Raw genomic sequence first — 23429 nt, 5'->3', positions numbered from 1 at the left:
TTCAGTTTATGGTTCTCTTTCAAATTTCTATTTTCAACAATTAATAGGACCCAAAATCTTTTTCAAGCATGGGTTTCCCTGGTGTCTCAGTGGTAAAGAATCCACCTGCTAATGCAGGAGACCTGGGTTCGATCCCTAGTCTGGGAAGATTCCCTGGAAAAGGAAATGGCAACCCACTCCAGGATTCTTGCCTGGAAATCCCACGGACAGAGAAGCCTGGCAGGCTACAGTCCATGGGGTCACAAAGAGAGACTAAACAAGTGTTTTCCTTTATGAGCAAAAGGCAAATTATAGTTTAGAATTAGAGTCTATTAGATTCAACCTCATTTCCTCTTTGTTTCCTAGAGTTTTAAAGGTTTTTCTTAAGCCCAAAGGATAAGTTCTTCAGGCAAATATTTATTTAGCATCAGTCTTACATTTTCAGTCATTGCTGTCTGGTGGGTTATAAATGAATAACAGAATTCTGCCAGTCGCTTAGGCTCAAGACAATTGCTTTTTTTCTGTTAAGTGTCCTACCACACTCTGAATGAATGAAAGCCTGAATGCGCGTCCAAAGGAAGGCAGCCATCATTTTTCTGGTTAAACCTCAGCCAAGACAACACAAGTTTAAGGTGACATATAGAAATGGAATAAAATAAAAAGAATCAACATATGTACATTGTTTTAAAATTTTATTTGCTTATTAAAGAAAGGTTGGAAATAGATTTGCAAAAACATATCTGCATGTACAAAGTAATCCATGTGGTTGAGGAGGGCAAGCTCTGGAACATACTGCTGGATCGACTGGTCATCAAAATTGGAACTCTTTGGATCAGAGTCAGTGGGAAGGCATTAGGTTATACGTCAAAAGCCACTGGAAAGAACTGAATCTAGTTTCACAGTTGCCAAATTCAGAAAGGCCATATTCTAACACATATTCTTGGATACCAGTGAAGCTAGTGACCAAGTGATCTCAGAGTTAGATCAATTAATTAAGCAAGAGGTAGTTTCTCCAATCATGTCCCTTTTTTTCTTTTCACCAAGGTCATTCCTAGAGGGGATAAGGATAAATGACATCATCTTTGAATCCCTTTGAATTCCTGTTCTGGGGCCCCATTTCCCTCAAATACAGTCATTTCTGTCTTGTTGCATTTTAGGACTCGCGGTCACCCGATGCAGAAAGGATTCCAGAATTCAACTTTAGGGCCAATCTTTCTCTGAGGACACCACTAAAACAACAAGCAAAAATCAGTCCTGTGGTGTATGGATTAAGGAGTTTCTTTTTGATACACTTTTCTGTTAATATAACAATATTAACAGTGTCCAAATAGGAGACACAGGCTGATGCAACAAGCCCCCAAAGGAAGCATACCAACCACGCGGTGACCTCCCTCCCGGGTCCGTCGCCTTACGCGCCTTCGCGGTCGGTCCTCCGAGCTCCGCCGAGACTGTCAGATCCCAGAGCCCCACAGCTCTATGGCCTCCAGCTCATCCTGGACAGGGGTGAACTCTGGCTGGTCAGGATGGGGAGCTGGAGGGGGAGAGTGGGGTGGGGGCTTGACAGGACCCAGGAGCCACAGGTTGGTGTCCTCCCCTCCTTTGGGTCCGCAGAGGCACGGGTTTGGTCTCTAAAGTACAGAGATGTCCTGCTTGGGTAGAAGGTGAGGGCGCCCCACTCCAGCAGGCTGTGCACACCTTTTCCAGGAGGTTCCAGATGGTTAGTAAAAGGAGGGTCAGGCGCACCGCAGAAATGGTTAGCCAAACTGCTTAAATATGACATGTTTTATTTACAAAAGAAAACCCGAATATCAGCAGAGTGACGAAAGAAAAATAAAATTTAAAACCAACCTCATGTTAGAAGTCCAACACCAGGGGACAGGAGGCAGAGGGGGGTGATCAGAGGAGAAACAGGCAGCAGGGGGGCAGGAAGAAAGACCCAGCAATGTGTGTGTGCGAAGGGAGAGGGGAGAAGGCGCCGTGAAGTGACTGCTCCTGGGCTCCTCCTGGGGAAGTCTGGGACAACTCTCGGCAGCCAAACTTACACCTTCACCCAGGCTGATACGGACCAGTCGGTTTTTGTGACAACTGACACGCGACTTGGTTAAGTTCCAGTCTTATCGCGGTTAAGTGCTTGGAGCAGGGAGGGCAGGAGAGGAGAGGGTGGGCAGGTGGGGAAGCAGGTGGGCAGGGGAGAGGCGTGCCCGCGGTCGGGGGCAGGGCTGGGTGGTCATGGTCAGCAGGACAGTTCTGTGTCTGCCACCAACAGAATCAGAGGGGAAGAGCTCCATGTCAGTGCTGGTAATCATTGTAAGGGATCAGATCTTAATGAGAGACAGGGAAGTTCGAGAGAATGGGGAGGGAAGAGACGAACAGAGAAAAACACATCAGCACGACTCTGACCAGTCCCTCTGGGAAATAAGGCTAAACTTCTTCTTATAAAGCAGAAAATTTCGATTCATCGGCTAATTGCTTTATTGCCCCAAAGCAATCTCTGAACCTCTCTCCTGATGCTTCCAAGAGTGACTATGTTAGAAAATGTCCCGTTATACAACCCTCTAGCCTGGAGACCACAGATGTTCTTAGGAAGCATAATTTTTTCAGGATCTCAGTTCAGTAGTTAATAAGAGGCAAGGCCAGTGTGGCCACTTTTGCTTCTTAAAATAATCCCTGGTCATTTAAAATGCATGTGGTGGGAAGGATGTCACCCAACAGAATCTCCAGGTTTCTCCTAACTATGGGGAAAGTTCTAAGTTTGAGGTGTCCCCAAAACAAGAGTAAAATTTAATAGGACATCATGGCCACACCACAGAAGTAACACAGAAGGAGAGGCCCCAGAGAATTTTCAGATGTGTCTCAATGATCACATATGAGGTCAGAGGCCATCTGGAAGCAAGGCATACTTAGATGGGCACTATTTTAAATTTCCCCTTAAGAGGTGACCTCTACATAATTTGCACTTCACAGGAGAGGCCTCTGGATAATTTAAAAGGTAGGGAGCAATTTGAGCTCTGTTTCCTGCTCAAAACAGGTCTGCTTTCAGAGGCTCCCCCCGCCATTATGGTACTAAGACAGTAAGATTTGCTCAAAGCCCACTTACCTCCCACGCCGTAGGCAGAACACGAGGAAGGGTCGCAGTATCCAGGCTGGCCAGACGGACCCTGTGGTCCAGGGACCCCCAGGTGACCTGGTGGACCCCTTGGTCCAGGAGAACCAGGGGGCCCTGGGCTTCCTGGCCGACTCTCCCCAGAAGGCCCTAAGGAGAGACCACCAATGGAAACAGTTGGTCTCTTATCATCACGGGTGAGGTTTCAGACCACCAAGTAAACTAACTCTTATAAGAAGCCATCTTACACGTTCTGACAACTAGGGTGGTCTGCTCTTTCTACTCAATGAGCTCTATTTCTGAACTAGATTTGCTGGATAGAGGATCACACTGCAATCACACGTTCGCCTGGAGGTCAATGCTTTCAATCAGCTCAGGAAACTGGAAAGCAAAATGCATTCTTTTTCATCACCTCTTGAATATTAAGGGAAAGGAGCAGGCCACCACCAAGCTCTCTATGGAGCTTCCATTTCCCAATGCAGGCTCCCACGGATCCAGTGTGAGGACACGTGCACACACACATGTTTCCACACACAGGAACACGCCAGACCTCAACCTGAAACCCCTACTGGGTTATGGCCCCAGACGATTAAAACAAATTATTCTAAGTTTGAAAGAAATTATACTGCAGGAGAAAAATGAAAATTCTGAAATTGGACCCAATATATGAATCCAACCTTTCTTTAGGCTAGCTTGTATCAATTGAAAACGTAACACCGAATTAAAGTGAGAGGGTGATTAAAATTTTTGTGAATTTAAGAAGTATGTCAGATTGGAATTTTTCTGGCTCATGTGTTTGTTTTGTTCTAGACCTGGATTTCAACAGTGTTTCAAAGGCCTTTTTCAACTAGAAATGAATCTCTTCGACTAGAACCAAAATGAAAATCAGGAACACATATCACCCTGTATTTTAAAATTGTTGCAAATCTCTGGTGAATCCAGTTGCATTCAATTAACATTCACCAAGCATTCGTTCTGTATAAGGCATGATCTAGATCAGTTCCTCATACAATCTCTAATAACAGGAGTATCTATATTCAAAGCAGACCTATTGCATTAGGAATCTCTCCTACAAAAAAAATTTTCCAAAATCATCAATAGGTTGGCAAGAAAAACCAGTAAGTCATTAGATTCAATATGCTTAAGACTGGGATTGTAAATGCCAGTAGGATTGAAGACTTATAATTCTAATAAACAAGTATGGCCATCTGGAGGCCAACCTAAAAGCACAGAGTAAAATTCACAAAACCCAAAACTTGCACAAGCCCCATGGAGTGAGATGGCCACGGTGGCAGAGACTGTGAGTGCTCATCACAGGCCATGTGCCCCCTAGATTTTGAGCCTCCAGGTCGTTCAGCTGGGGCTTGTGACTAGTCCCAGCCCGTGGAATATAACCGGAAAGGACGTCTGTCATCCTCCATTCAGAAAGCTGACCTTTCTCCTCAAGGCCCTTTGCTCTAAAATGAGGGGAAAGTCAGCCTACCCACATCAAACTTTGGGTACGTGTCAGTCCACGAAGCATCTGGGGCTGATTCATTACTGCAGCGTGGCCTAGCCCCAGCCTGACCTGCAAACAGTAAGATCCTCACACATGCTCTGGGACTGGTGTAGAGGAGACTCCTCACTAACACACTGGCCTTCCAGTGAAAGGAACGGGGCGCATGGCCGCTCCAGTCGGCCACACGGATGTAACAGGGAAACATGGCCATCTGCCTCGCCTGCAGTGTCAAGGGGACTCTGAAGACTTGGGGTCTCCATCCTGCAGTTTGCTGTTGGGCAGGAAGACTTACCTGCTGGCCCAGGGGGGCCTCTGGGACCTTGAGTTCCAATGCCTGGGTTTCCTTTCTCTCCCTTCACACCAGTGAAACCTAGTTGTTTTTTTTTTTAAAAAAAAGGAAAAGAAAAGAAAAATCTCCTTAAATGAAATCTGGGTAGTTCTGTTTTTCCTGGGTTTCACAAGGATCTCTCTGATGAGGACAATGAGGGTTGATTTGGGGTTATGTTACCACGGGACTTTTTAAATTGAATCCTGACACTGGGGCCTTTTGCACAACCACATACAGAAGACTGGCTCTGTGTCTGAGTGTGTCATCTGTGTTTGTAACAATGCAAGTTTACAGTCCTCCCTCCGCTGAGGCGGCCCAGCCCCCTGGGATCTGGCCGGTGTTTTGCACACACGGGCCATCGGACTGATGCGGCTGGCACTCCGCAAGGAGCACAATAGAAATAACCAGTGGACATGTCTAACATTTTCCTTTGGGTCCACCCTGTAATGTATCTGCAAAAGGCATGAATTATAATTAGGCAGCAAAGCTCTACAGAGCCTGAGTTTCCATTAAAAACTTGGAAGCTTCGGGGAAAGCCTGTGTTTGATTTGGCTGATTCAGCTCCATAAAAATCTAAACCTATTCATATTTCTTTTCCACTGAACAAACCTCTTCTTCCAAACAATTTACGGTGCTATTAACAAACTATACATTTTCACAGGCAGGAAAACAAAGAAACATACACTCTGACACCTCATCGTCCCAACAGGCCCTAACACAAGACTTCTGGACAGGTGACAAGGCCGCACGGAGGCCCGGCCCAGCACAGACGGCTGCAGCAGCCTGGGGTCCAGGTTGCCGTGGCTCGAAGCGCAAAAAGTCTTCAGTGTCTGTTTTCATACGTACAGCAATACTTTGAATTAATGGGATGCGGAACTACACCTCTTTGCAATTACAAAGAAATTATGTGTGAGTTGGGAAAGCCGAGGAGGGAACATACATAAAAGAAAACAATCAAATTGACAGGCAGCCGGCATGCGACTGGTCTAAAGTATTTAAAATCAAAAATAACTTTTTTTTCCCTTCTAAGTGCAATGTGTATTCACCGTAGACAAATTAGAAGACCCAAGAAGCAATGACTCCAATCCTAGAAAACAATCACTTTTGACATCTTGGTTTGTAACTTCCAGAAAGAAAGGTATTGATGCAGTATTTGCTCTGGGAATAGCAGCTTTTTCTACACTACACAGATAAAGATTGTCCTTTGATGTCTGCTGTGTTCCTAGTGACCACTTTTTGGGGTCAAGGTACACCTGTCACCTTTTAGAAAAGTTCCTTGTTACCGGTCCTCGGGGCTGTTCCCCCGCAGCGAGGCTGCCCTAACACGCGTGTGTGCGGCACGCGGCCTTGGTGGCACTTTCTGAGCTCACCAAAGGCCAGCGCTGCAAGGAGAAGGCGGGGCGCTGACTGCGGAGCCCCGACCTCCTGCTCCGAGCCCCACTCTTCTAGGAGCTGACAGGAAGAGACTGGTTCCTCAAAAGTAAAAACTACAGCCGCATCAACACTTAACGCTCCATTGTTAAATCCAGTTGTTCAGAAAACCATCCTGAGTCTCCTGGTTGTTATTTGTAGCTGCTAGCTTGGCTGACTGGGTAAGAGTCGGCGTGGGCACTATTTCTAATCAGAGGGAGATGCTGCCTCGCTTGAAGTTGTGCCCTAACACGCACCGGGAATTCAGCAGAAACCGCCTCTTCTGTGAGAGTTGGAGCCGGTTTCCCCACAGGGACCCACTCACTGTTAAAGAATCAGAGCTCGAGAAAGGACACCACTGACTCACGGCAGGCTGCATGACTAACGGCATGGTGACTCAGGCCTCCCGTGACCTTACGGTACCCACGGATCAACGCCAAGGAGACGGCTCCTCCAGGACCCCTCATGAGAGGAAGACGGAGGAGATTTGGCTGAAGAGGACATTCAGCAAAGAGTCCCTGCGCAGAAACCCCTGACAAGTTTCCTGACTGACCCTGTCCTTCTTCACAAAGAAAGCAGAAGGCGGGGACCACTGTGGAGTAGGGAGTCTGGTTGTTTAAATTTTCTACCTACGTAGAGAAAAACAAGTGGCATTTGATATTATCTGCAATACAACTCAAAGTAGGAGAAGAAGGTCCTCACAAGAATGTTCCAGCCCCTCAAGATGCTTAGGGCCTCCCTGGGTGGCTCAGCTGGTAAAGAATCTGCCTGCAGTGCAGGAGACCCGGGTTCCATCCCTGGGTCGGGAAGATCCCCTGGAGAAGGGAATGGCAACCCACCCCAGTATCCTTGCCTGGGAAGTCCCATGGACACAAGAGCCTGGAGGGCTCAGTCCATGGACTCACAAGAGTCGGACATGATTCAGTAACTAAACCACCAGATGCCTTAAAAGAAAAAAAAAGAAAGAAAGAAAACTGTAAGGATATAGTTATATATATACAGAGAATTTTAGGTTTCATTATCCTTGACCTTATGAAATGTTCCAACTACATATAGCCTAATATGTTATGTGTTAATACTTGCCTATGTCTTCACTTGTATTTCTCAGACTGAAGGACTACTCATGAAGCTGAACTTGGTTATAAATCTCTTTTTTTGGAATGAAAAAACCATGTTAAACATCCTTATTTAAGTAGCTAAGTGAGGACTGAGACGGAAGGCCAGGTTCAGAGACCTCAGATCTCTAAAAAGAGAACGGGAAATACTTTTTTTTAAAGGAGCTTTTTTGATGTGGATCATTTTTAAAGTCCTTATCAAATTTGCCACAGTATCATTTCTGGTTTGTGTTCTGTCTTTTCGGCACGCGGGATCTCAGTTCCCCAAGCAGGGATCGAACGTGCACCCACTGCCTTAGGATGGGCAGTCTCAACCACTGGCCACCGGGAGTCCCTGGGTGTCTCTGATGAGCCTCGTAGGCTGTGATCAAAAGAAAGGAAGTCAAGTGTTCCAAAATGCCAACCAGCAGCTGTTCCTGAGACGGCACTGGAGTCTGTAGACCGAGTGACTGCCTGCAGCCACCGCCCATGATAAGGTCCCTCACGCGTCTCTCCGGTGAGGGTCCAGGGTGGGGCCGCTGGGTGCCGAGAGGGGGTCTGCAGAGCTGAGTGCCTGCGCCCTGTCCACGAAGACACGGGGACTCCTGAGGCCATGGCTTGGTCCCTCCTGTGATACCCTTCCTACTCTGGCCATCTCCACAGATACTTCTCATTCTTCAAGACTCAACTCAAATCTTCTCTACACCCGTAACAGGCAGAAGCACAACAAATCCAAAGGGCAAGGATTACCTATTTGATTCATGGCTATATCCCCAATATTTCCAGGTGATGGTGGTTTATTGCTAAGTCATGTCTTTTTGCGACCCCACGGACTGTCCATGGGATTTCCCGGGCAAGAACACTGGAGTGGGTTGCCATTCCCTTCTCCAGGGGATCTTCTCGATCCAGGGATCGAAGCCGGGTCTCCTGCATTGCAGGCAGATTCTTTACCAACTGAGTCACCAGGGAAGCCTGTAAATATGGAATGCTTCACGAATTTATGGTGCCTTCCAAATAGCACATAACTAACAGATATTTACTGAATGAACAAATGAATGAATGATTTGCTTCCATATTATCTGCGCCTCCCTTGGCACTGATCCCATCGCATTGCTTGTTTTTACGTTCATCCGGCCTGGAACTAGGAGCCTGCTGACTGCAGGGATCGTGCCTTATTTATTGCTCCAGCATCAGATCCAAGCTCTCACATAGTAGGTGGTCCAGTAAACACTGGAAGAATAACGGGATGACTGCATGTCTACACCATCACGCAGCGGATGGTTAAAAGCAGGCATGACCTTTGAAGGATCAACAAACAGAATTTCTTAGGCTGGAAGCCTGCTTTTACTTTCACATGCGTGGCTTTTGTAGAAACTGTTTTTTCCTAACAAGTTCCTTATGGGCCATATCAACTACTTGCGTCATTTAGAGATGAATATCATGGAGTCCAATCAAATTGGAGTTTCTGTCATTTTTTTTTAAAAATGAGTGTAGCTGATGGAAATGAAGACCTAACTTTCCAAAAATATGATTTAAGCTAAGATTAAAATATCCTTAGTTTTCTGTGGAGTTACCAAAAAATATTTAGAATAGAGTCTTTTCTATTATTTATTTGTTCTTCCTTTTTTCCTTTTTTTAATGAGAATTTTTACGATCTCTCTTAGATCTTGCTCTCATTAAAAATTTTAAGGTCTTATTCTCATATTTCTTTCTTTTTAAAAGAAAATCTTTAAAACTTAAAAAATAGACTTTACTTTTTTAGAGCAGTCAGGTCACAGCAATGCTGAATAGAAAGTAGAGATGCTTCCCACACACCCTCCCCTGCCCTTGCTTGGCTTCCATCACCATCAACACCCCTCCCTGGCGGGGCACATTTGTCATATTTTTTCTTTAAAAGTCTCACTGGGGGATCTCCCTGGCGGTCCAATGCCTAAGCCTCCATGTTCCCGATGCAGGAGGCCCAGGTTCGACATCTGGTTCGATATCAGGGACCTAGATCCCACAAGCTGCATCTCAGATGCAATACAACCAAGTAAACTGATTAAATACTATTTTTTAAAAATCTCATTAGAAACCACATCAGGGCTACCTGAGTCTCCCTCACCACTAACCTAAGACCAACCCTCCAATATTTTCTTTGCTAGAGAATACATATTCATTTGGCTGCACCAGGTCTCAGCTGTGGCATGTGGGATCCGTTCCCGGACCAGGGATGGAACCTGGGCTCCCTGCTCTGGGGGCGCAGAGTCTCAGCCACTGGGTCACCAGGGAGGTCTTTTTTTATGGATGTATTTCCTTTTATGGATGTACGAAGGCAGAGACCTGCTTGTTTTAGTTCATCCTTGTATTCCTGGTACCAGACACAGATCAGGCACTCAGGAAACATCTGCCAAACAAAGGGACTGACGAATGAAGCACAAAGTCTGACTGTGGACTCTGACAACCCTGAAATGTGGTACACCACCTGTGCCAATACACAGCCTCCCCAGGTTTTGAATCTAAATGCTTTACACATATAAACTCACTTTGTCTTCACAAGAACCACGATGGCGGGTACTACTCTGAACCTGAAAAGCGGGCTGTGATTCAGATAGGTTAAGTGACTTGCCTTTAGCTAGTGAAAGCCGCAATTTGAACACAGGCAGGTTGATACCAAAGCCTATACACAGAACTAACTACAGCATTCCCCGCCTCTCAACCCTAAGCGGGATTTCGAGGCTGCATCTGTCTTGCTTGTTGCCGACACGGCTCCCTGAGCTGCCTGTCCAATCAATCTGCATGTTTTCTCCGGCTCCACACTTGGAAATCAATCCTGTGGTTATCACATCTCCTCAGCTTATTTGCCCTGGTTTGCACACTTGCCTTCTGCTCGGAGCAAGCCTTGGGTTGATTTTCAGAAGATTTATCTTATTCACATTGATGACTTGCCCAGGGTCTGGCCTTTGGTTCCCAGTTTCCTATTTTCTTTGGCCTGTTGACCTCCGGGTGCGGAGAGTTGACTCATTTCTATGCAGCCCTGAGCACAGCAAACACTCAGGCCAGAGTCTCCAGCCACTCTATGGAGCAGTCGTTCATTCCCTCTTTATCCCAGCTATGCGGAGCAACTCTCAGAGTTTATGCCCAGGCAGATATGCAAGGCCTGGGTAATGCTTTCATTGTAATTCTACCAAGAAGCCACAGAAAATGTGAGACAAGGCTTCAGCTGTGTTATTATATTGTCTGTTGCCTGGGAAATGGCTGGCAATGCATTCCAAGTAGACTTCATTTTTCATTCAATGTATGCTTGAATGCCTGCTAGGTACAAGGTACTGGAACAAATACCTCATTACAAGGTGGCAGATTAACTGGACTCACTCCAACAAGTGTTTTCTGTCCTTTTCCAGGCTCTGCTGTTTCTACTTGTTTGGGCTGTAGGATTAGTATCAGCACACAGAGCTCCAAGTTTTGTGCTTCACTGGCCAAGACCAGAAAATAAATATTTTTGTTTTTCTTGTTTTTGAGCTGCAAGGCAAAGTTTGTGGGATCTTCGTTCCCTGACCAGGGATTGAACCTGTGCCCCGTGCAGCAGAAGGACAGAATCGTAACCGCTGGACCTCCAGGCAAGTCCTCAAGTTGGTTTTAAATGTAAACAATCTTTGCAAACAGTTGCTAAGAGTCCATCTCTCTACAGCCTTTTCCCTTAAACAACTGGCCATCTAGTATGCCCCCATAATGCAGGGTCCAGCCAGGGACCATTGTAGATCTTTCAGGAAGAGGGAATTTGGTGCAGAGATGTGGTTACATGGGTGAGAGAAGGGCTGAGAAGCCAAACAGAGATGATGAGGCAACCCACACCCCAGCAGCAGCAGGAAGCAACTATGACCACCATGCATGCAGAGACAAGGAGAAGGAAGGGTGTGCCTGGTGTGCCGGAGCCCAGCGCCTGGGCCTCCTGGAAGGATCTGGAAAGAGAGAGAGACAGTGTCCAGTGGGCGCAGGAGCCACACGGGGGCTCAGGCACAGCTGGAGTGGCCAAGGGGGCCGGGTGGGGAGAGGGGAGAACAGCCTGACTTCTCTCCTCGTCAGACCCTCAGCCCTCGTCCACTGGTTGAACCCAGCCAGGAGCAGAGCTCAAGGGAGCCTGGAAACAAAGACGCGCGGCTGCAGGAGGGAGAAGGGGACAGAGGAGGACGGGCCCCCAGCTCATCAGCCACCCTAACTGCATCTCGCCGTTTGCAGCCGCAGGGCAGGAAGGAGCAGGGGTCACACAGCGGGAAGCCTGTGCTCTGCCCGCTCGGCTGAGCCACTGCTGTTACGACCTATGGGCACCCAACAAGAATGTCAGACCAAATGCCAGCCTGTCACTTTCAGCTCCAAAGTCTGCACTGCTCTTCTTCAAATGTCATCATATCATGTCCAGCATTGCCGGTTGGAAAAAGTATCAAACTTAGCAGAAAAATGAGCCAATTGCTGCAGTTTAAAAAATGGATATTATAGGTTCAGCATGAATATTCAGCCAGCTGGTGATATTTAAATAAATATTTAAGTTAGAGCTTGGTCTGGTCTTCATCCTCACAGAACCAAAAAGTGACGTGATGCTCTCCATTCTTGGAAAGGAACGGAGTTGTGTCAGGGTGCTGGGACAAGGCCCAGGTCTCAGAGTTTAAAACAAAATGTGTTACAGCCAACAGCCCTCAACAATAAATAGAACGAGTCACTATTAAGATAAACACATCATATATCTGTGATCCGCATCATGTTTTTCCAAGCTAGCAAAAAAGTTCAAAAAAGTCAAATTACTCTGCTATGCACACACAGAGACACGCATATTTACAAAAGGGTGACTCAGGTGGTAAAGAATTTGCCTGCAATGTAGGAGACCCGGGTTTGATCCCTGGGTGGAGAAGATCCCCTGGAGGAGGGAATGACAACCCACTCCAGTACCCTTGCCTGGAGAATCCCATGGACAGAGGAGCCTGGTGGGATACAGTCCATGGGGTCATAAAGAACCAAACACAACTGAGCCACTAACACACATGCACATAATAATTTAATGTCAAAATTAAATTTAGAACCAATGAAAATGGAGAGGGTTAATGAATACATCTCCTCTATGTATGTTTTCACCTAGCTACATAAATGAATTCTGTTACAGTTCTTTATTATAATGTATTTATTGCTTTAAAAGCCATGTCAAAAAATTCTCTGAAAATGCTTTATCATAACGAACATAAACAGCCTAAGTTTTATTATATAAACTAGTACTAGTTTTCTTTCATTTCACTTGCTTATGCTCAGAGCCAGAAATTTAGAAAATGTCAAAGTACCTTCCTACATTTAAAAGAAAGGGGGTTGGGGGAAGGACATCAGATGAAGGCAGTCAAGATGCACAAGCGTAACAGTTAAAAGATACGTAAGTACTAGGGAAGGGATGTACAACATGATGAAAGCAGTGATACTGCTGTGCATTATATATGAAAATTACCGAGAGTAAATCCTAAAAGCATTTTCACAGAAAAACATTTTTTCCTATTTCTTTAATTTTGTATCTATACAACAGAATGGATGTTCACTCAACTTATCATGGTACTATTTCCTGATGTAGGTAAGCCAAATCATTGTGCTAAACTCATATAGTGCTATATGCTAGATAAATCTCAATAAAATTGGAAGAAAAAAAGGAAAACAATGATTTTAAAAAAATGAAAGATAAAATAGACAGCCCGTGGGATCGGCTGTGTGACTCAAGGTACTCGAGCTGGGCTCCGTGACAAGCTGGAGCGGTGGGATGGGCGGGAGGCGGGGGGCTCAGGAAGGGGGGTATGTACCTACAGCTGGTCCAGGCTGATGCCGGGCAGAAACCCACACAGCATTGCAATTATCCCTCAATCAAAAATAAAGAAGAAAAATAGTCTCTCTCTCTCCTCTCTCTAGATTATCTGTGTACACACGTAGGCAGTACAGGCAGAAGGCCTTCTGACCTTTGGCCACAGACGTCTGAATTAGACACTCAAATCTGGGCACTGAAATACCCAATGCACTTTCTATTTTATATGCAATAGGAAATGCATATTAGATATATCCAGTATAACCAAAATTTCTACTTAAAATTTTTACCCTGCTCTTCTGGCTAAAATTATATGATGATGACTTGAAGAGAATGCTGACATTGTCAACTTGGCAGTGATTGGCTATTAACAGGATGTCTTTGGATGGATGAACCAGAACAACATGGGCTTCTGCTTTTATCATGACTCTTGGGTTGAATGAGGAATGGCAGCCAAAAAGCTAAGCAAGTGGTAATTAACACCATAAATCACTTATGAGTCATGAAATAACTACTGGATGTCAGGTATTATGAGGAATAGAAGGAAAACAGACATTGAATTTGGTTTGTGGGGAGCATGTAGTCTCATTGGTGAAATAGCAGAAGTAAAACCAATAAGAGACAATTCAAGAAAACATACTCAACTTGGGTGCTACATGATACATTTCACATAGTAATGAGGTAGGGATCAGCCGTTGCTTCATTTGTCAAATATTCGTTCAGGCTCCCTGGGGAAGGTGTATAGAGGAAAGGCATCGTCCCATTCAAGGAATCCAGAGTCCGGTGGGAAGACAGACAAGAAGGTCGACAATCACAGCACAAAGTGAGACAGCTGGGATGCGGGCGTGCCTCTGGGGACCGGAGGCACAACCGACCGGCCCTGGTCCAGTTCAGTGGGAATAACCAGGCGTGGCCAGCACGCTGGGCCGACAGCCAGCCCTGGGGAGGAGGAGCGGTCTGGCAGAGCTGGCGGTCGGGATGAGTTTCGAAGTTTGAGCCTGAATAAACCAGAGGAAGGAAAAGAGTTGTGGGGAGTTGGAAGAACACGTGAAAACCCACAAAAGGCGTAAGGACAGGGCAGCACAGGAGTCAGCAGGAGGAGAGAAAGGAGCAGGCGCGGATGAGACCGCGGCGAGCGGAGGCGGCAGTCTGGCTGCCCCCTGCCCGACCGGAGAACTGCACGTCCACCTCTCGCGGAGGACTCACGCATTTCCCCGCTCCTGGGATTTGGGCGCGGCCATGTGACTTGCTTTGATCAGTGGAGTATCAGTGACTGTGATGTGAACAAAGACTTGAGATACGATAGGTGAGTGGGTCAGCCTATTTACATCTGTCACTGCCATAAGGAGAACATACTCTGGAGCACTGCCCCTCCAGCCAGGAACCTAGCAGAGCAGAGCTGCCCTGTCCCCCACGGACATGCGGTGGGGACAGTATCTATTGCTTGTGTTACCGAGATTTCTGTGGGTCGTCATGCAGCGAAAGCTGATAATACTGAGAGTCCTGAGCAGTCCTTCTGCTAGAACGAAGGGGACCGACGTGAAGAGCAGCTGATGGGGAAACACAGGGCTACACAGAAATCTGCTACTGAGAGGGCGTTAACATTGGCTAGTGTTCTAGCAGGATACCCGTCACCCAAGACAAGGACTGAAATCCAGGGCAAGAGTCTGCTACAACTTACTACACAGGCCTTCCAATTAAGGATTCAAAAAAAAACTTAAGCTGCAGACACAACTATATCAGCTTTTATGGCAAAAAGAGGACAAAACACCAGTTATAGGCTTTTTGTTATTGTAATAGTCATATTACAATAGTACAAAGGCAGGGACACAATTTAACGATAATTGTCACTTGTCAGTGACTTCTTAAGGTAATTCTTTGTGTTTGACTGGCAATTGATTTTATCCTAACTACAATTAATTCTAGAAACAGATGCCCAAAAAAGTGTTAGTGTACGAAAAGAATTTTCCAATAGGTGCTATTCTTTCAAGGTGTTTAAATCTACATCTTGTATTTCCCTTTAAAAAGCTACATCTGGAATTTGAATAATTTAAAAGAGGTGGGAGAGAAAGACACCCATTTAAATGGTGGAAACAGGCAGACACAGTATGAGCCAACCCTTCACAAGAGTCCTAGAAGTCCGAATGCTTGGAAATGACTCTTACAGATGAACGCATCACCCTGGTTAAACTGCAAGGGCAGAAAACCTTGGTTTAATAAATACTTATTCCCAAATTCTGAACTACTTCTCCCTTCAAAAGGCACAGCTTAGTCCCCTTCTGTCTGAGCAGGGGTATGTCTTAGTGACTCTCTGCTAACAAGAGGAAATGCGGAAAGCAACGTTGTGACTTCTCTGCTCTCTCTGGGAGCACCAGTTCTGAGGAAAGCAGCTGAGCGAACACCCAAGCATCCCCGTGGAGACGCATCCCTCTCACGCAGATGTAAGCAGCGTGGGCAGGGAGCGCCTGAGACCGCCATCGTCCTGGGCGGGTGAGCCAGCCACGTCGGCAGCAGGTCAGCCTGCCCCACTGGAGCCTTCAGACGACTGCCCTGACTGACATCTTACCTGCAGCCCCATGAGAGGCCCGGGCTTCCCAGGTGGTGCCAGGGGTACAGAACCCGCCTGCCAATGCAGGAGACGCAGGAGACACGGGTTCGATCCTTGGATGGGGAAGATCGGGTTCGATCCTTGGATGGGGAAGATCCCGTGGAGAAGGGCATGCAGCCCGCTCCAGTGTTCTTGCCTGGAGAATCCCACGGACAGAGGAGCCCGGCAGGCTGTAGTCCAGAGGGTCGCAGAGTCAGACGCGACTAAAGCGACTAGGCACGCACCAGAGACCCGGAGCCAGAAGCACCCAGCTAAGCCAGTTCTGAACCCCAGACCACAAATCCCATGATTATACAGGTTTCCTTGTTTGAAGTTAAGTTGTAATTGTTCATAGCTTGTTTGTTCACAGTAACAGATCAGTACCTAGAGCTCTCTGCAGCCATGATGAATGCAAGGGGTTACTTTGTAACAGGAAAAAAAAAAAAAAAAAAACTACAAAATAAAAGATGGTACAAAGATAAAAAGAAGCATTCATTGCCAACGCCTTAAGGTCACTAAACATTAGGAAAATACAATCCATCAAACTTTCAGAGAAAGGTCTTGTTCCAAAGGACATTCAAACTGGACTTTACCAGATAATTAACAGGTGAGAAAGAGAAAGTTCTATTTCTCTGGAATTCATCTCTCAGGAAATGAGAAGCAGGAGATGGAGACACCAGAGAGGAAGAAGGCAAACACGTATTTCAGCAGATTTTGACCAGCAATGAAAAGATGATGTCTCATGCAACTGAGTGTCAACCATGATACAATATCACAGGGAAGACTCGTAAATATTTAGGCATCAACCAGTAAATTATTATGAGAGCTCTACTGGCCCTCTATCTTTCATCAAGTTGGTCTGTCCCATAAAGAAAATTTTTCCAGGAATAAACCAGGATACAAGGGACATTAAGAAGTTTCACAGATGCTTACCATTGAGGCATTCCTGGCTCACAACTACTGTGCTTCATTTCTGAATCTGTGACCAAAGGTTTCTGCCAAATGCATCTTCTGTGCCAACAGCTCTTTTCAACAACAGGAATACTGAATGCTTCTCTCTTCCAGCTTTGAACCCATCGGGGACTTTTTTCCTCTAGACCTTTCAGCACTGTGAATGCACGGGAAACTGTGGCATAGCGCAAGGGACTCAGCGTCAGCTTTAGTGTGGGCAAGTCATCTCTCGCCCTGAAAGCCACGTCTGTGTCTCTGAAAGGCAGTGGCCCTGACTCACAGCAGCCATGGATGGCTGGTACCGTCTCTGCCCATGTCTGCTGGCGGAGCTTAGCTGTGTTTCACCTTCTCCATCTCCCAGCTCCCTCTTCTCATTTTCTGAGACAAAGTCCATCTTTTTTCCAAGTTAACCACAGAATCTGACTGATGAAAACTGATCTTTAAATCTTGTCTTTCTTTACATTCAATCATTAGAAATTTGATCTTCTGTGGCAGAGAAAGCTCCAGGAGAGTCATTTCTGGACTTCAAAAGTCACTCAGGGATTTTGTCCTCAGAGAACAATAACAAATTAATCCAGGGAGTCAACAGAGGGTAGAAACCACTCTGCATGCATGCATGCTCAGTCCCTTCACTCATGTCCGACTCTTTGCAACACCATGGACCATGGCTCACCAGGCTCCTCTGTCCATGGATTCTCCAGGCATGAACACTGGAGTGGGTTTCCATGCCTTCCTCCAGGGGATCTTCCCAGCCCAGGAATCTAACCCACATCTCCTGTGTCTCCTGCACTGGCAGGCAGGTTGTTTACTGCTGAGCCACAGGGGAAGAAACCACCCTAGCATCAAGCTTTTATGGTAGAAACCACCCTCGTATTAGTCTTCAGACAAGCATGTGATATTTTCTCTTGATTAAGGGTAACATTCCAATATTGATATTTTTAGTCCTCAATAATAATATTGGAATGACTAGAGCACTTACATCCAAAAGATTTGATCCCACAGAGCAGATGTAAAGTGCCAGTGAAATTTATAGAAACCAATCAGCTTCAGCAGGGCAAGTCTTTGCAATGGATACCTCCTGGTCATTTCCCATGAACTTTTTTTTCAGGTGCTGGCATGGGGAAAGACACTGACCCCAAGTAGTAGGGAAAAAAGACAGGATGAAAAATCAAGAGATGCATTAACCAAGACGTGCCTGGAAAAGTAGGAGAAGATGATTTACGTTATTTGCATAATGCCAGTGATGCATCTGCGATCCTGGTAGATTTTCACTGTGAACACAACAGAGACATAGTAATGGAAAAAGCTCAACTACATCATCTTGAATTTGGAGCTGTTGCATTTTAATAATTCTTAAGTACAAGCACATTTTGACTTCTTCGTTATGTTCCCAGTGTAGTTATGCTGGAAATTTGCATGTAGGGATGAATCTCTTGACAATGATTTACTCCCCTTTTACTTCTTTATATTACCAATTAGGGCACTCTGGTTTATTTTTTTAATTATGTGTGAATGTAAGTTATATTTATTATCTATAAGTTTCAGTTTAGAATAGTAACAGAAATGCTGCAAATTATTTGTTATAAATTAGGAGACATTATGTTTGCTAGGCTTGAGAATCAGTGCTTTACCGGTTTCAAATCCTTTCTCACCTCAGGACCTTTGCACATGCTATTGCTATCTCTGCCTGGAATACTGTCTTCTGACTTTATTCTTATTGTTATAGCAAACCCTAAATTTTCAGGTCTTAGCTAAATCATCACTGATTCAATAGACTAGGTCAGAAAGTCCCCTCTTCCATGCTCATAAAGCAGCCTATATTTTTTCATAACACATAACAAGTGAAATTGAGCTATTCAGGTATTTTTTTGTTTAATGCCTGTCTCCATGCAAGGCACTTGAAAAAGCTGACATGTAGCAGGTGCTCAGTAAGTGCAGATTAGATGAACGAATAATCAGAAAGGCTAAACTGTAAGATTAAGCACCCAAGATTACACAGCTAGTATGTGGCAAAGTTCGGATCCTAACCTGTATGTGATTGATACCTCTAACTATTGATGCATTATTTCCATCACCTTATTCTGTTTCCAGCTAAAGAGGCATCACACATAGTGAGGTGAATACAGTTCTATTCTAAAATATTAGAAGCAAAACAAGATCAAATTACTTTATTCCTGGTTTCTCCTTATTTGTCCCCAAGGTGAGATATTGCAATAGAGGTATACCCTCCATCCATGCATCTCAAATTGCCAAATCTGTGACTGATTTCCCTATAGGTTACTCCCCTACTGAGCCTATGCTACAATCTAGAAGAAATGTCAAGTGCCAAAATGTATAACCATAAAAAAATGTCTTTATCAAGTTCCTATGTACCTAAAACAGTTCACGTCAAAGCTGGTCATCTGCCAGGTCATGGAGGCCCCAAGGCCACCCAAACACAGCAGAACAAAATGCATAAGAAGCTTGCAAATCGTACGGCCACAACCCACTAAAACACTCCGGTCATCTAGCAGCTGACGTGCTGTGAATTACAGATATCAGGAGCAATCGTGAAACTGGGTTCACCAAACCCTGCACAGCTCTGGCCTCCGCTGGGAAACTCCCACTGCCCAGGGAGCTCACAGGCAGCTGCCGGGCAGGGGGCGCACAGACGTTCTGCAGCCACACACGTCTGGGTTTGAATGCTGGTCCCTGCTGTCCAGCGGGTGGCTTTTGTGACAACTGACCATCTCACTGGGCCTCACTTTCCTCACCTAAAATGGGGCTAGTACTGATCTCATAAAATTTTTATGAGCATTAATAATGTACTAAGCAACTGATAGTTTATTAAGTAATTGCTTAATAAATGATAGCACTGTTCTTTCTTTTCTTGTTATATACACATGTATCCATTCTCCTCCAAACTCCCCACCCATCCAGGCTGCCACATAGGAATGAGCAGAGTTCCACGCAGGTAGCATTGCTTCTTATCAGAGTTTATCGTTTGTTTTATCCAAGGGAGACTGTGTACATGGGACCCAGCACAACACTGGCAGACGCACTTGATGCCTAACAAGCAAAAGCCATAAATAATCTATTATCTCACACCCTGCCCCGCCAAGAGTCTTACGCAAACCTTGCATTTCGTAAATATTTGTTGATTTATCATACAAAGTAAACCAGCTATGAATTCCAGCTGTTATGGATACATAGTCTAAAAACGAAAATCTTTAGTTGGAAGGTTCCTCTACTCTAATACATTTTGGAGAATCATGGAAACTGAAGGAACTGCGTGAAGACAGAAATCAGGAAAATTTCCCAGTCCTCTTCAGGGAAATAAAGAAACTACGTCTTGTGGACTATAGACCAATGAATTTAATTGTTGTCTGGGTTTCTAGATGGTTCAAGATCCCAGTGCAGTTAATGAACATTTGAATCCATGGAATAAGAAAGTAAACAGAACAGTCATCTGGGAATGACATGCAGAGATCGGAATTAGACACTGAGTTGTTGTCAGGAGGATCTAGTTAGAATCATACTAGGCTGTGATTGGAGAGTGAGGTAGTCAGAACAGCCTGGACTCAACTGTCACAGTTCAGGAACCAACAGAGGAAACTCAGAGCTGACCTGACCCACTTGCTGAATTTCGAAGCCAGGCTACAGTGCCATTTACCTGGAGATGGTGCAGGGTTTAACGGGGAAAGGCAGCAAAATCTTAGCTCATGGAGGAATCGCTGTTCTTTGACATAAGGTAACAGTATAGTATAAGCGAGAACAGACAGCAAGCAAGCAACTGGGCTGCCTCATATTTTGCATCTGTGATGCAAATGGAACTCCTCCAATTCTGGATGCAGCAATTAGCCAAGTCTCAACTGGAGTTTTGTGGACTTCCCTGGTGGCTCAGCGGCAAAGAATCTGCCTGCTAGTGCAAGAGACTTGGATTCAATCCCTGGGTCAGGAAGATCCCCTGGAGAAGGAAATGGTAACCCACTCCAGTATTCTTACCTGGGAAATCCCATGGACAGAGGAGCCTGGCGGGCTACAGTCCATGGGGTCCTAAAGGGTTGGACACGACTGAGCCACTAAACCACCACCACACCTGGAGGTTAAGCTTTGGGTGGACAATGTGAGCTGCAGGCTTCATTTGAATCCTTAACCTCCGAGGATCCTCTATCTGTTAGAGTCCAAGAGAGAAGACAGCTAGAGACTGTTCCACACAATCTTATGAACAACACTGGGTTGTCCAAAAAGTTCCTTTGGTGTTCAAGGATCAATAAAAATAAAAGACACATTTTTCTCTTTCACCGGGAACCTTATTGAATGTATTCACCATTCTGTTCCACCACCTTCTGCCATATTCCAGGCAACTTTATAATTCCATCTTCCCAAAACTTTTTTTTAACTTTCTGAGCAAAGAATTGTTCCAGGTGCCTTTTACAGTCTTCCAGGGAATTGAAATTTTTTCCATTAATAGAATCTGGTAAAGACTGAAATAAATGGAAATCCAAAAGTGCAATGTCTGGTGAACACAGTGGATGAATCAGAACTTCCCAGCCAAGCTATAATAGTTTTCGCCTGGTCATCAAAGAGACATGCAGTATTGCGATATCCTGACGGACAATCATACACATTCTTGACTCGCTCTGGGGGCTTCTCGTTGAGTGCTGCTTTCAGTGGGTCTAACTGGGAGCAGTACTGGTTGAAATTAATCCTCTGGTTTTTTCAGAAGGAGCTCATGGTAGATTCCTTTCCAATCCCACCATATATACAACATCATCTTTTTTGGATGAAAACCGGCCTTTGGTGTGGTTGGTAGTGGTTAGTTTGACTTGCCCCACAATTTCTTCTGTCTCATATTATTGTACAGTATTCATCTTTTACCACCCGTCATGATTTGTTTTAAAAATGGAACATTTTCACTATGTCTCAGTGGATAATCACATGCAGAAATAGGGTCAAGAAGGTTTTTCCCTACTTATATTTCCTACTGATGTTTGGAACCCAAACATCCAAGTGATTAACGTAACCAAGCTGATGCAAATGATTTTCAACACTTGATTTGGATATTTTGAGTATGTCGGCTATCTCTCAAGTGATATAACATTTTATCTGTGCTGCGTTGTGTCTGACTCTTTTCAGCCTCATGGACTGTAGCCCACCAGGCTCCTCTGTCCATGGGATTTCCCAGGCAAGAACACTGGAGTGGGTTGCCGTGTCCTTCTCCAGGGGATCTTCCCAACCCAGGGATTGAACTGCATCTGTTGTGTCCCTGCGTTGGCAGGCGGGTTTTTACCATTGCATCGCCTGGGCAGCCCCAGGATAAAACTGATTGTTCTCAGTGCATGTCTTGATTTGATCATTGTCAATTCAACTGGCCGACCCTCCGTGAAGCTGACCCAGAGACACATCTTCAGCCCGAAATTCCATCAGCCCCTTCCAGCAGCTCAGCTGGTCACAGCACCTCCATACACTGCATAAACCTTATTTTGTATTTCAGTTGCATTTTTACCTTTCTTGAAATAATAAAGCATAATATGCCAAAAATGTAGCCTTTTACTTCCATCTTCAATATTCAAATGGCTACACAAAAATTCACCAATTTTGAAAACCTTTTTAAAGCACACTGAGATGACACCACCCTTATGGCAGAAAGTGAAGAGGAACTAAAGAGCCTCCTGATGACAGTGAAAGAGGAGAGTGAAAAAGCTGGCTTAAAGCCCAACATTCAGAAAACTAAGATGGCATCTGGTCCCATCACCTCATGGGAAATAGATGGAGAGACAACGGAAACAGTGTAAGACTTTATTTTTTGGGGATCCAAAATCACTGCAGATGGTGATTGCAGCCATGAAATTAAAAGACGCTTACTCCTTGGAAGGAAAGGAGTAGATATCATATTAAAAAGCAGAGACATTACTTTGCCAACAAAGGTCCGTCTGGTCAAGGCTACAGTTTTTCCAGTGGTCATGTATGGATGTGAGAGGTGAACTGTGAAGAAAGCTGAGCACCGAAGAATGGATGCTTTTGAACTGTGGTGTTGGAGAAGACTCTTGAGAGTCCCTTGGACTGCAAGGAGATCCAACCAGTCCATCCTGAAGGAGATCAGTCCTGGGTGTTCATTGGAAAGACTGATGCTGAAGCTGAAACTCCAATACTTTGGCTACCTCATTCGAAGAGTTGACTCGTTGGAAAAGACTGTGATGCTGGGAGGGATTGAGGGCAGGAGGAGAAGGGGACGACAGAGGATGAGATGGCTTGATGGCATCACCGACTCGATGGGCATGAGTTTGAGTAAACTCCGGGAGTTTGTGATGGACAGGGAGGCCTGGCGTGCTGCGATTCATGGGGTTGCAAAGAGTCGGACACGACTGAGCGACTGAACTGACTGACTGACTGACTGATATGACAGCTGTCACAATACAATCTAGTTGTTTCTAATGAAGTTAAAGACAATTAAGCACTACTAGGGGCTTCCCTGGTGGCTCAATGGTAAGAAATCCGCCTGCCAATGCAGGAGACAGGTTAATCCCTGGTTGGGAAGATCCCCTGGAGAAGGAAACGGCAACCCACTTTAGTATCCTTGCCTGGAAAATCCCATGGACAGAGGAGCCTGGCAGGCTGCAGTCCATGGGGTTGCATAGAGTTGGACATGACTTAGTGACTAAAATAACAATAAAAGCGGTACTAGAGCCAG

General features: G+C 45.3%; 1 protein-coding gene across 7 annotated transcripts in view; it reads right to left on the bottom strand.

Moving 5' to 3' along the window:
* Positions 1–654: 654 nt before the first annotated feature.
* COL14A1 (collagen type XIV alpha 1 chain) overlaps positions 655–23429 on the bottom strand; it is a 224599-nt gene continuing 201824 nt past the window's right edge. For 2 of the 7 annotated variants that reach the window (XM_043880417.1, XM_043880418.1), the window contains exons 46-48: positions 4873–4950; positions 3077–3232; positions 655–1510 (exon numbers count right to left, since the gene is read on the bottom strand). In XM_043880417.1, coding sequence (XP_043736352.1) covers positions 1431–1510; positions 3077–3232; positions 4873–4950 — 314 coding nt within the window. In that variant the 3' untranslated portion in view covers positions 655–1430. Of the gene's footprint in view, positions 1511–1743; positions 2301–3076; positions 3233–4872; positions 4951–23429 lie in introns of those variants that run through there. The other 5 variants (XM_043880421.1, XM_043880423.1, XM_043880422.1 and 2 more) reach the window with 5 other exon arrangements.

This window comes from Cervus elaphus, chromosome 21 (assembly GCF_910594005.1).
Source record: "Cervus elaphus chromosome 21, mCerEla1.1, whole genome shotgun sequence".
Taxonomy (NCBI): Eukaryota; Metazoa; Chordata; class Mammalia; order Artiodactyla; family Cervidae; genus Cervus; species Cervus elaphus.
This window is presented reverse-complemented; position numbering and strand designations above follow the sequence as displayed.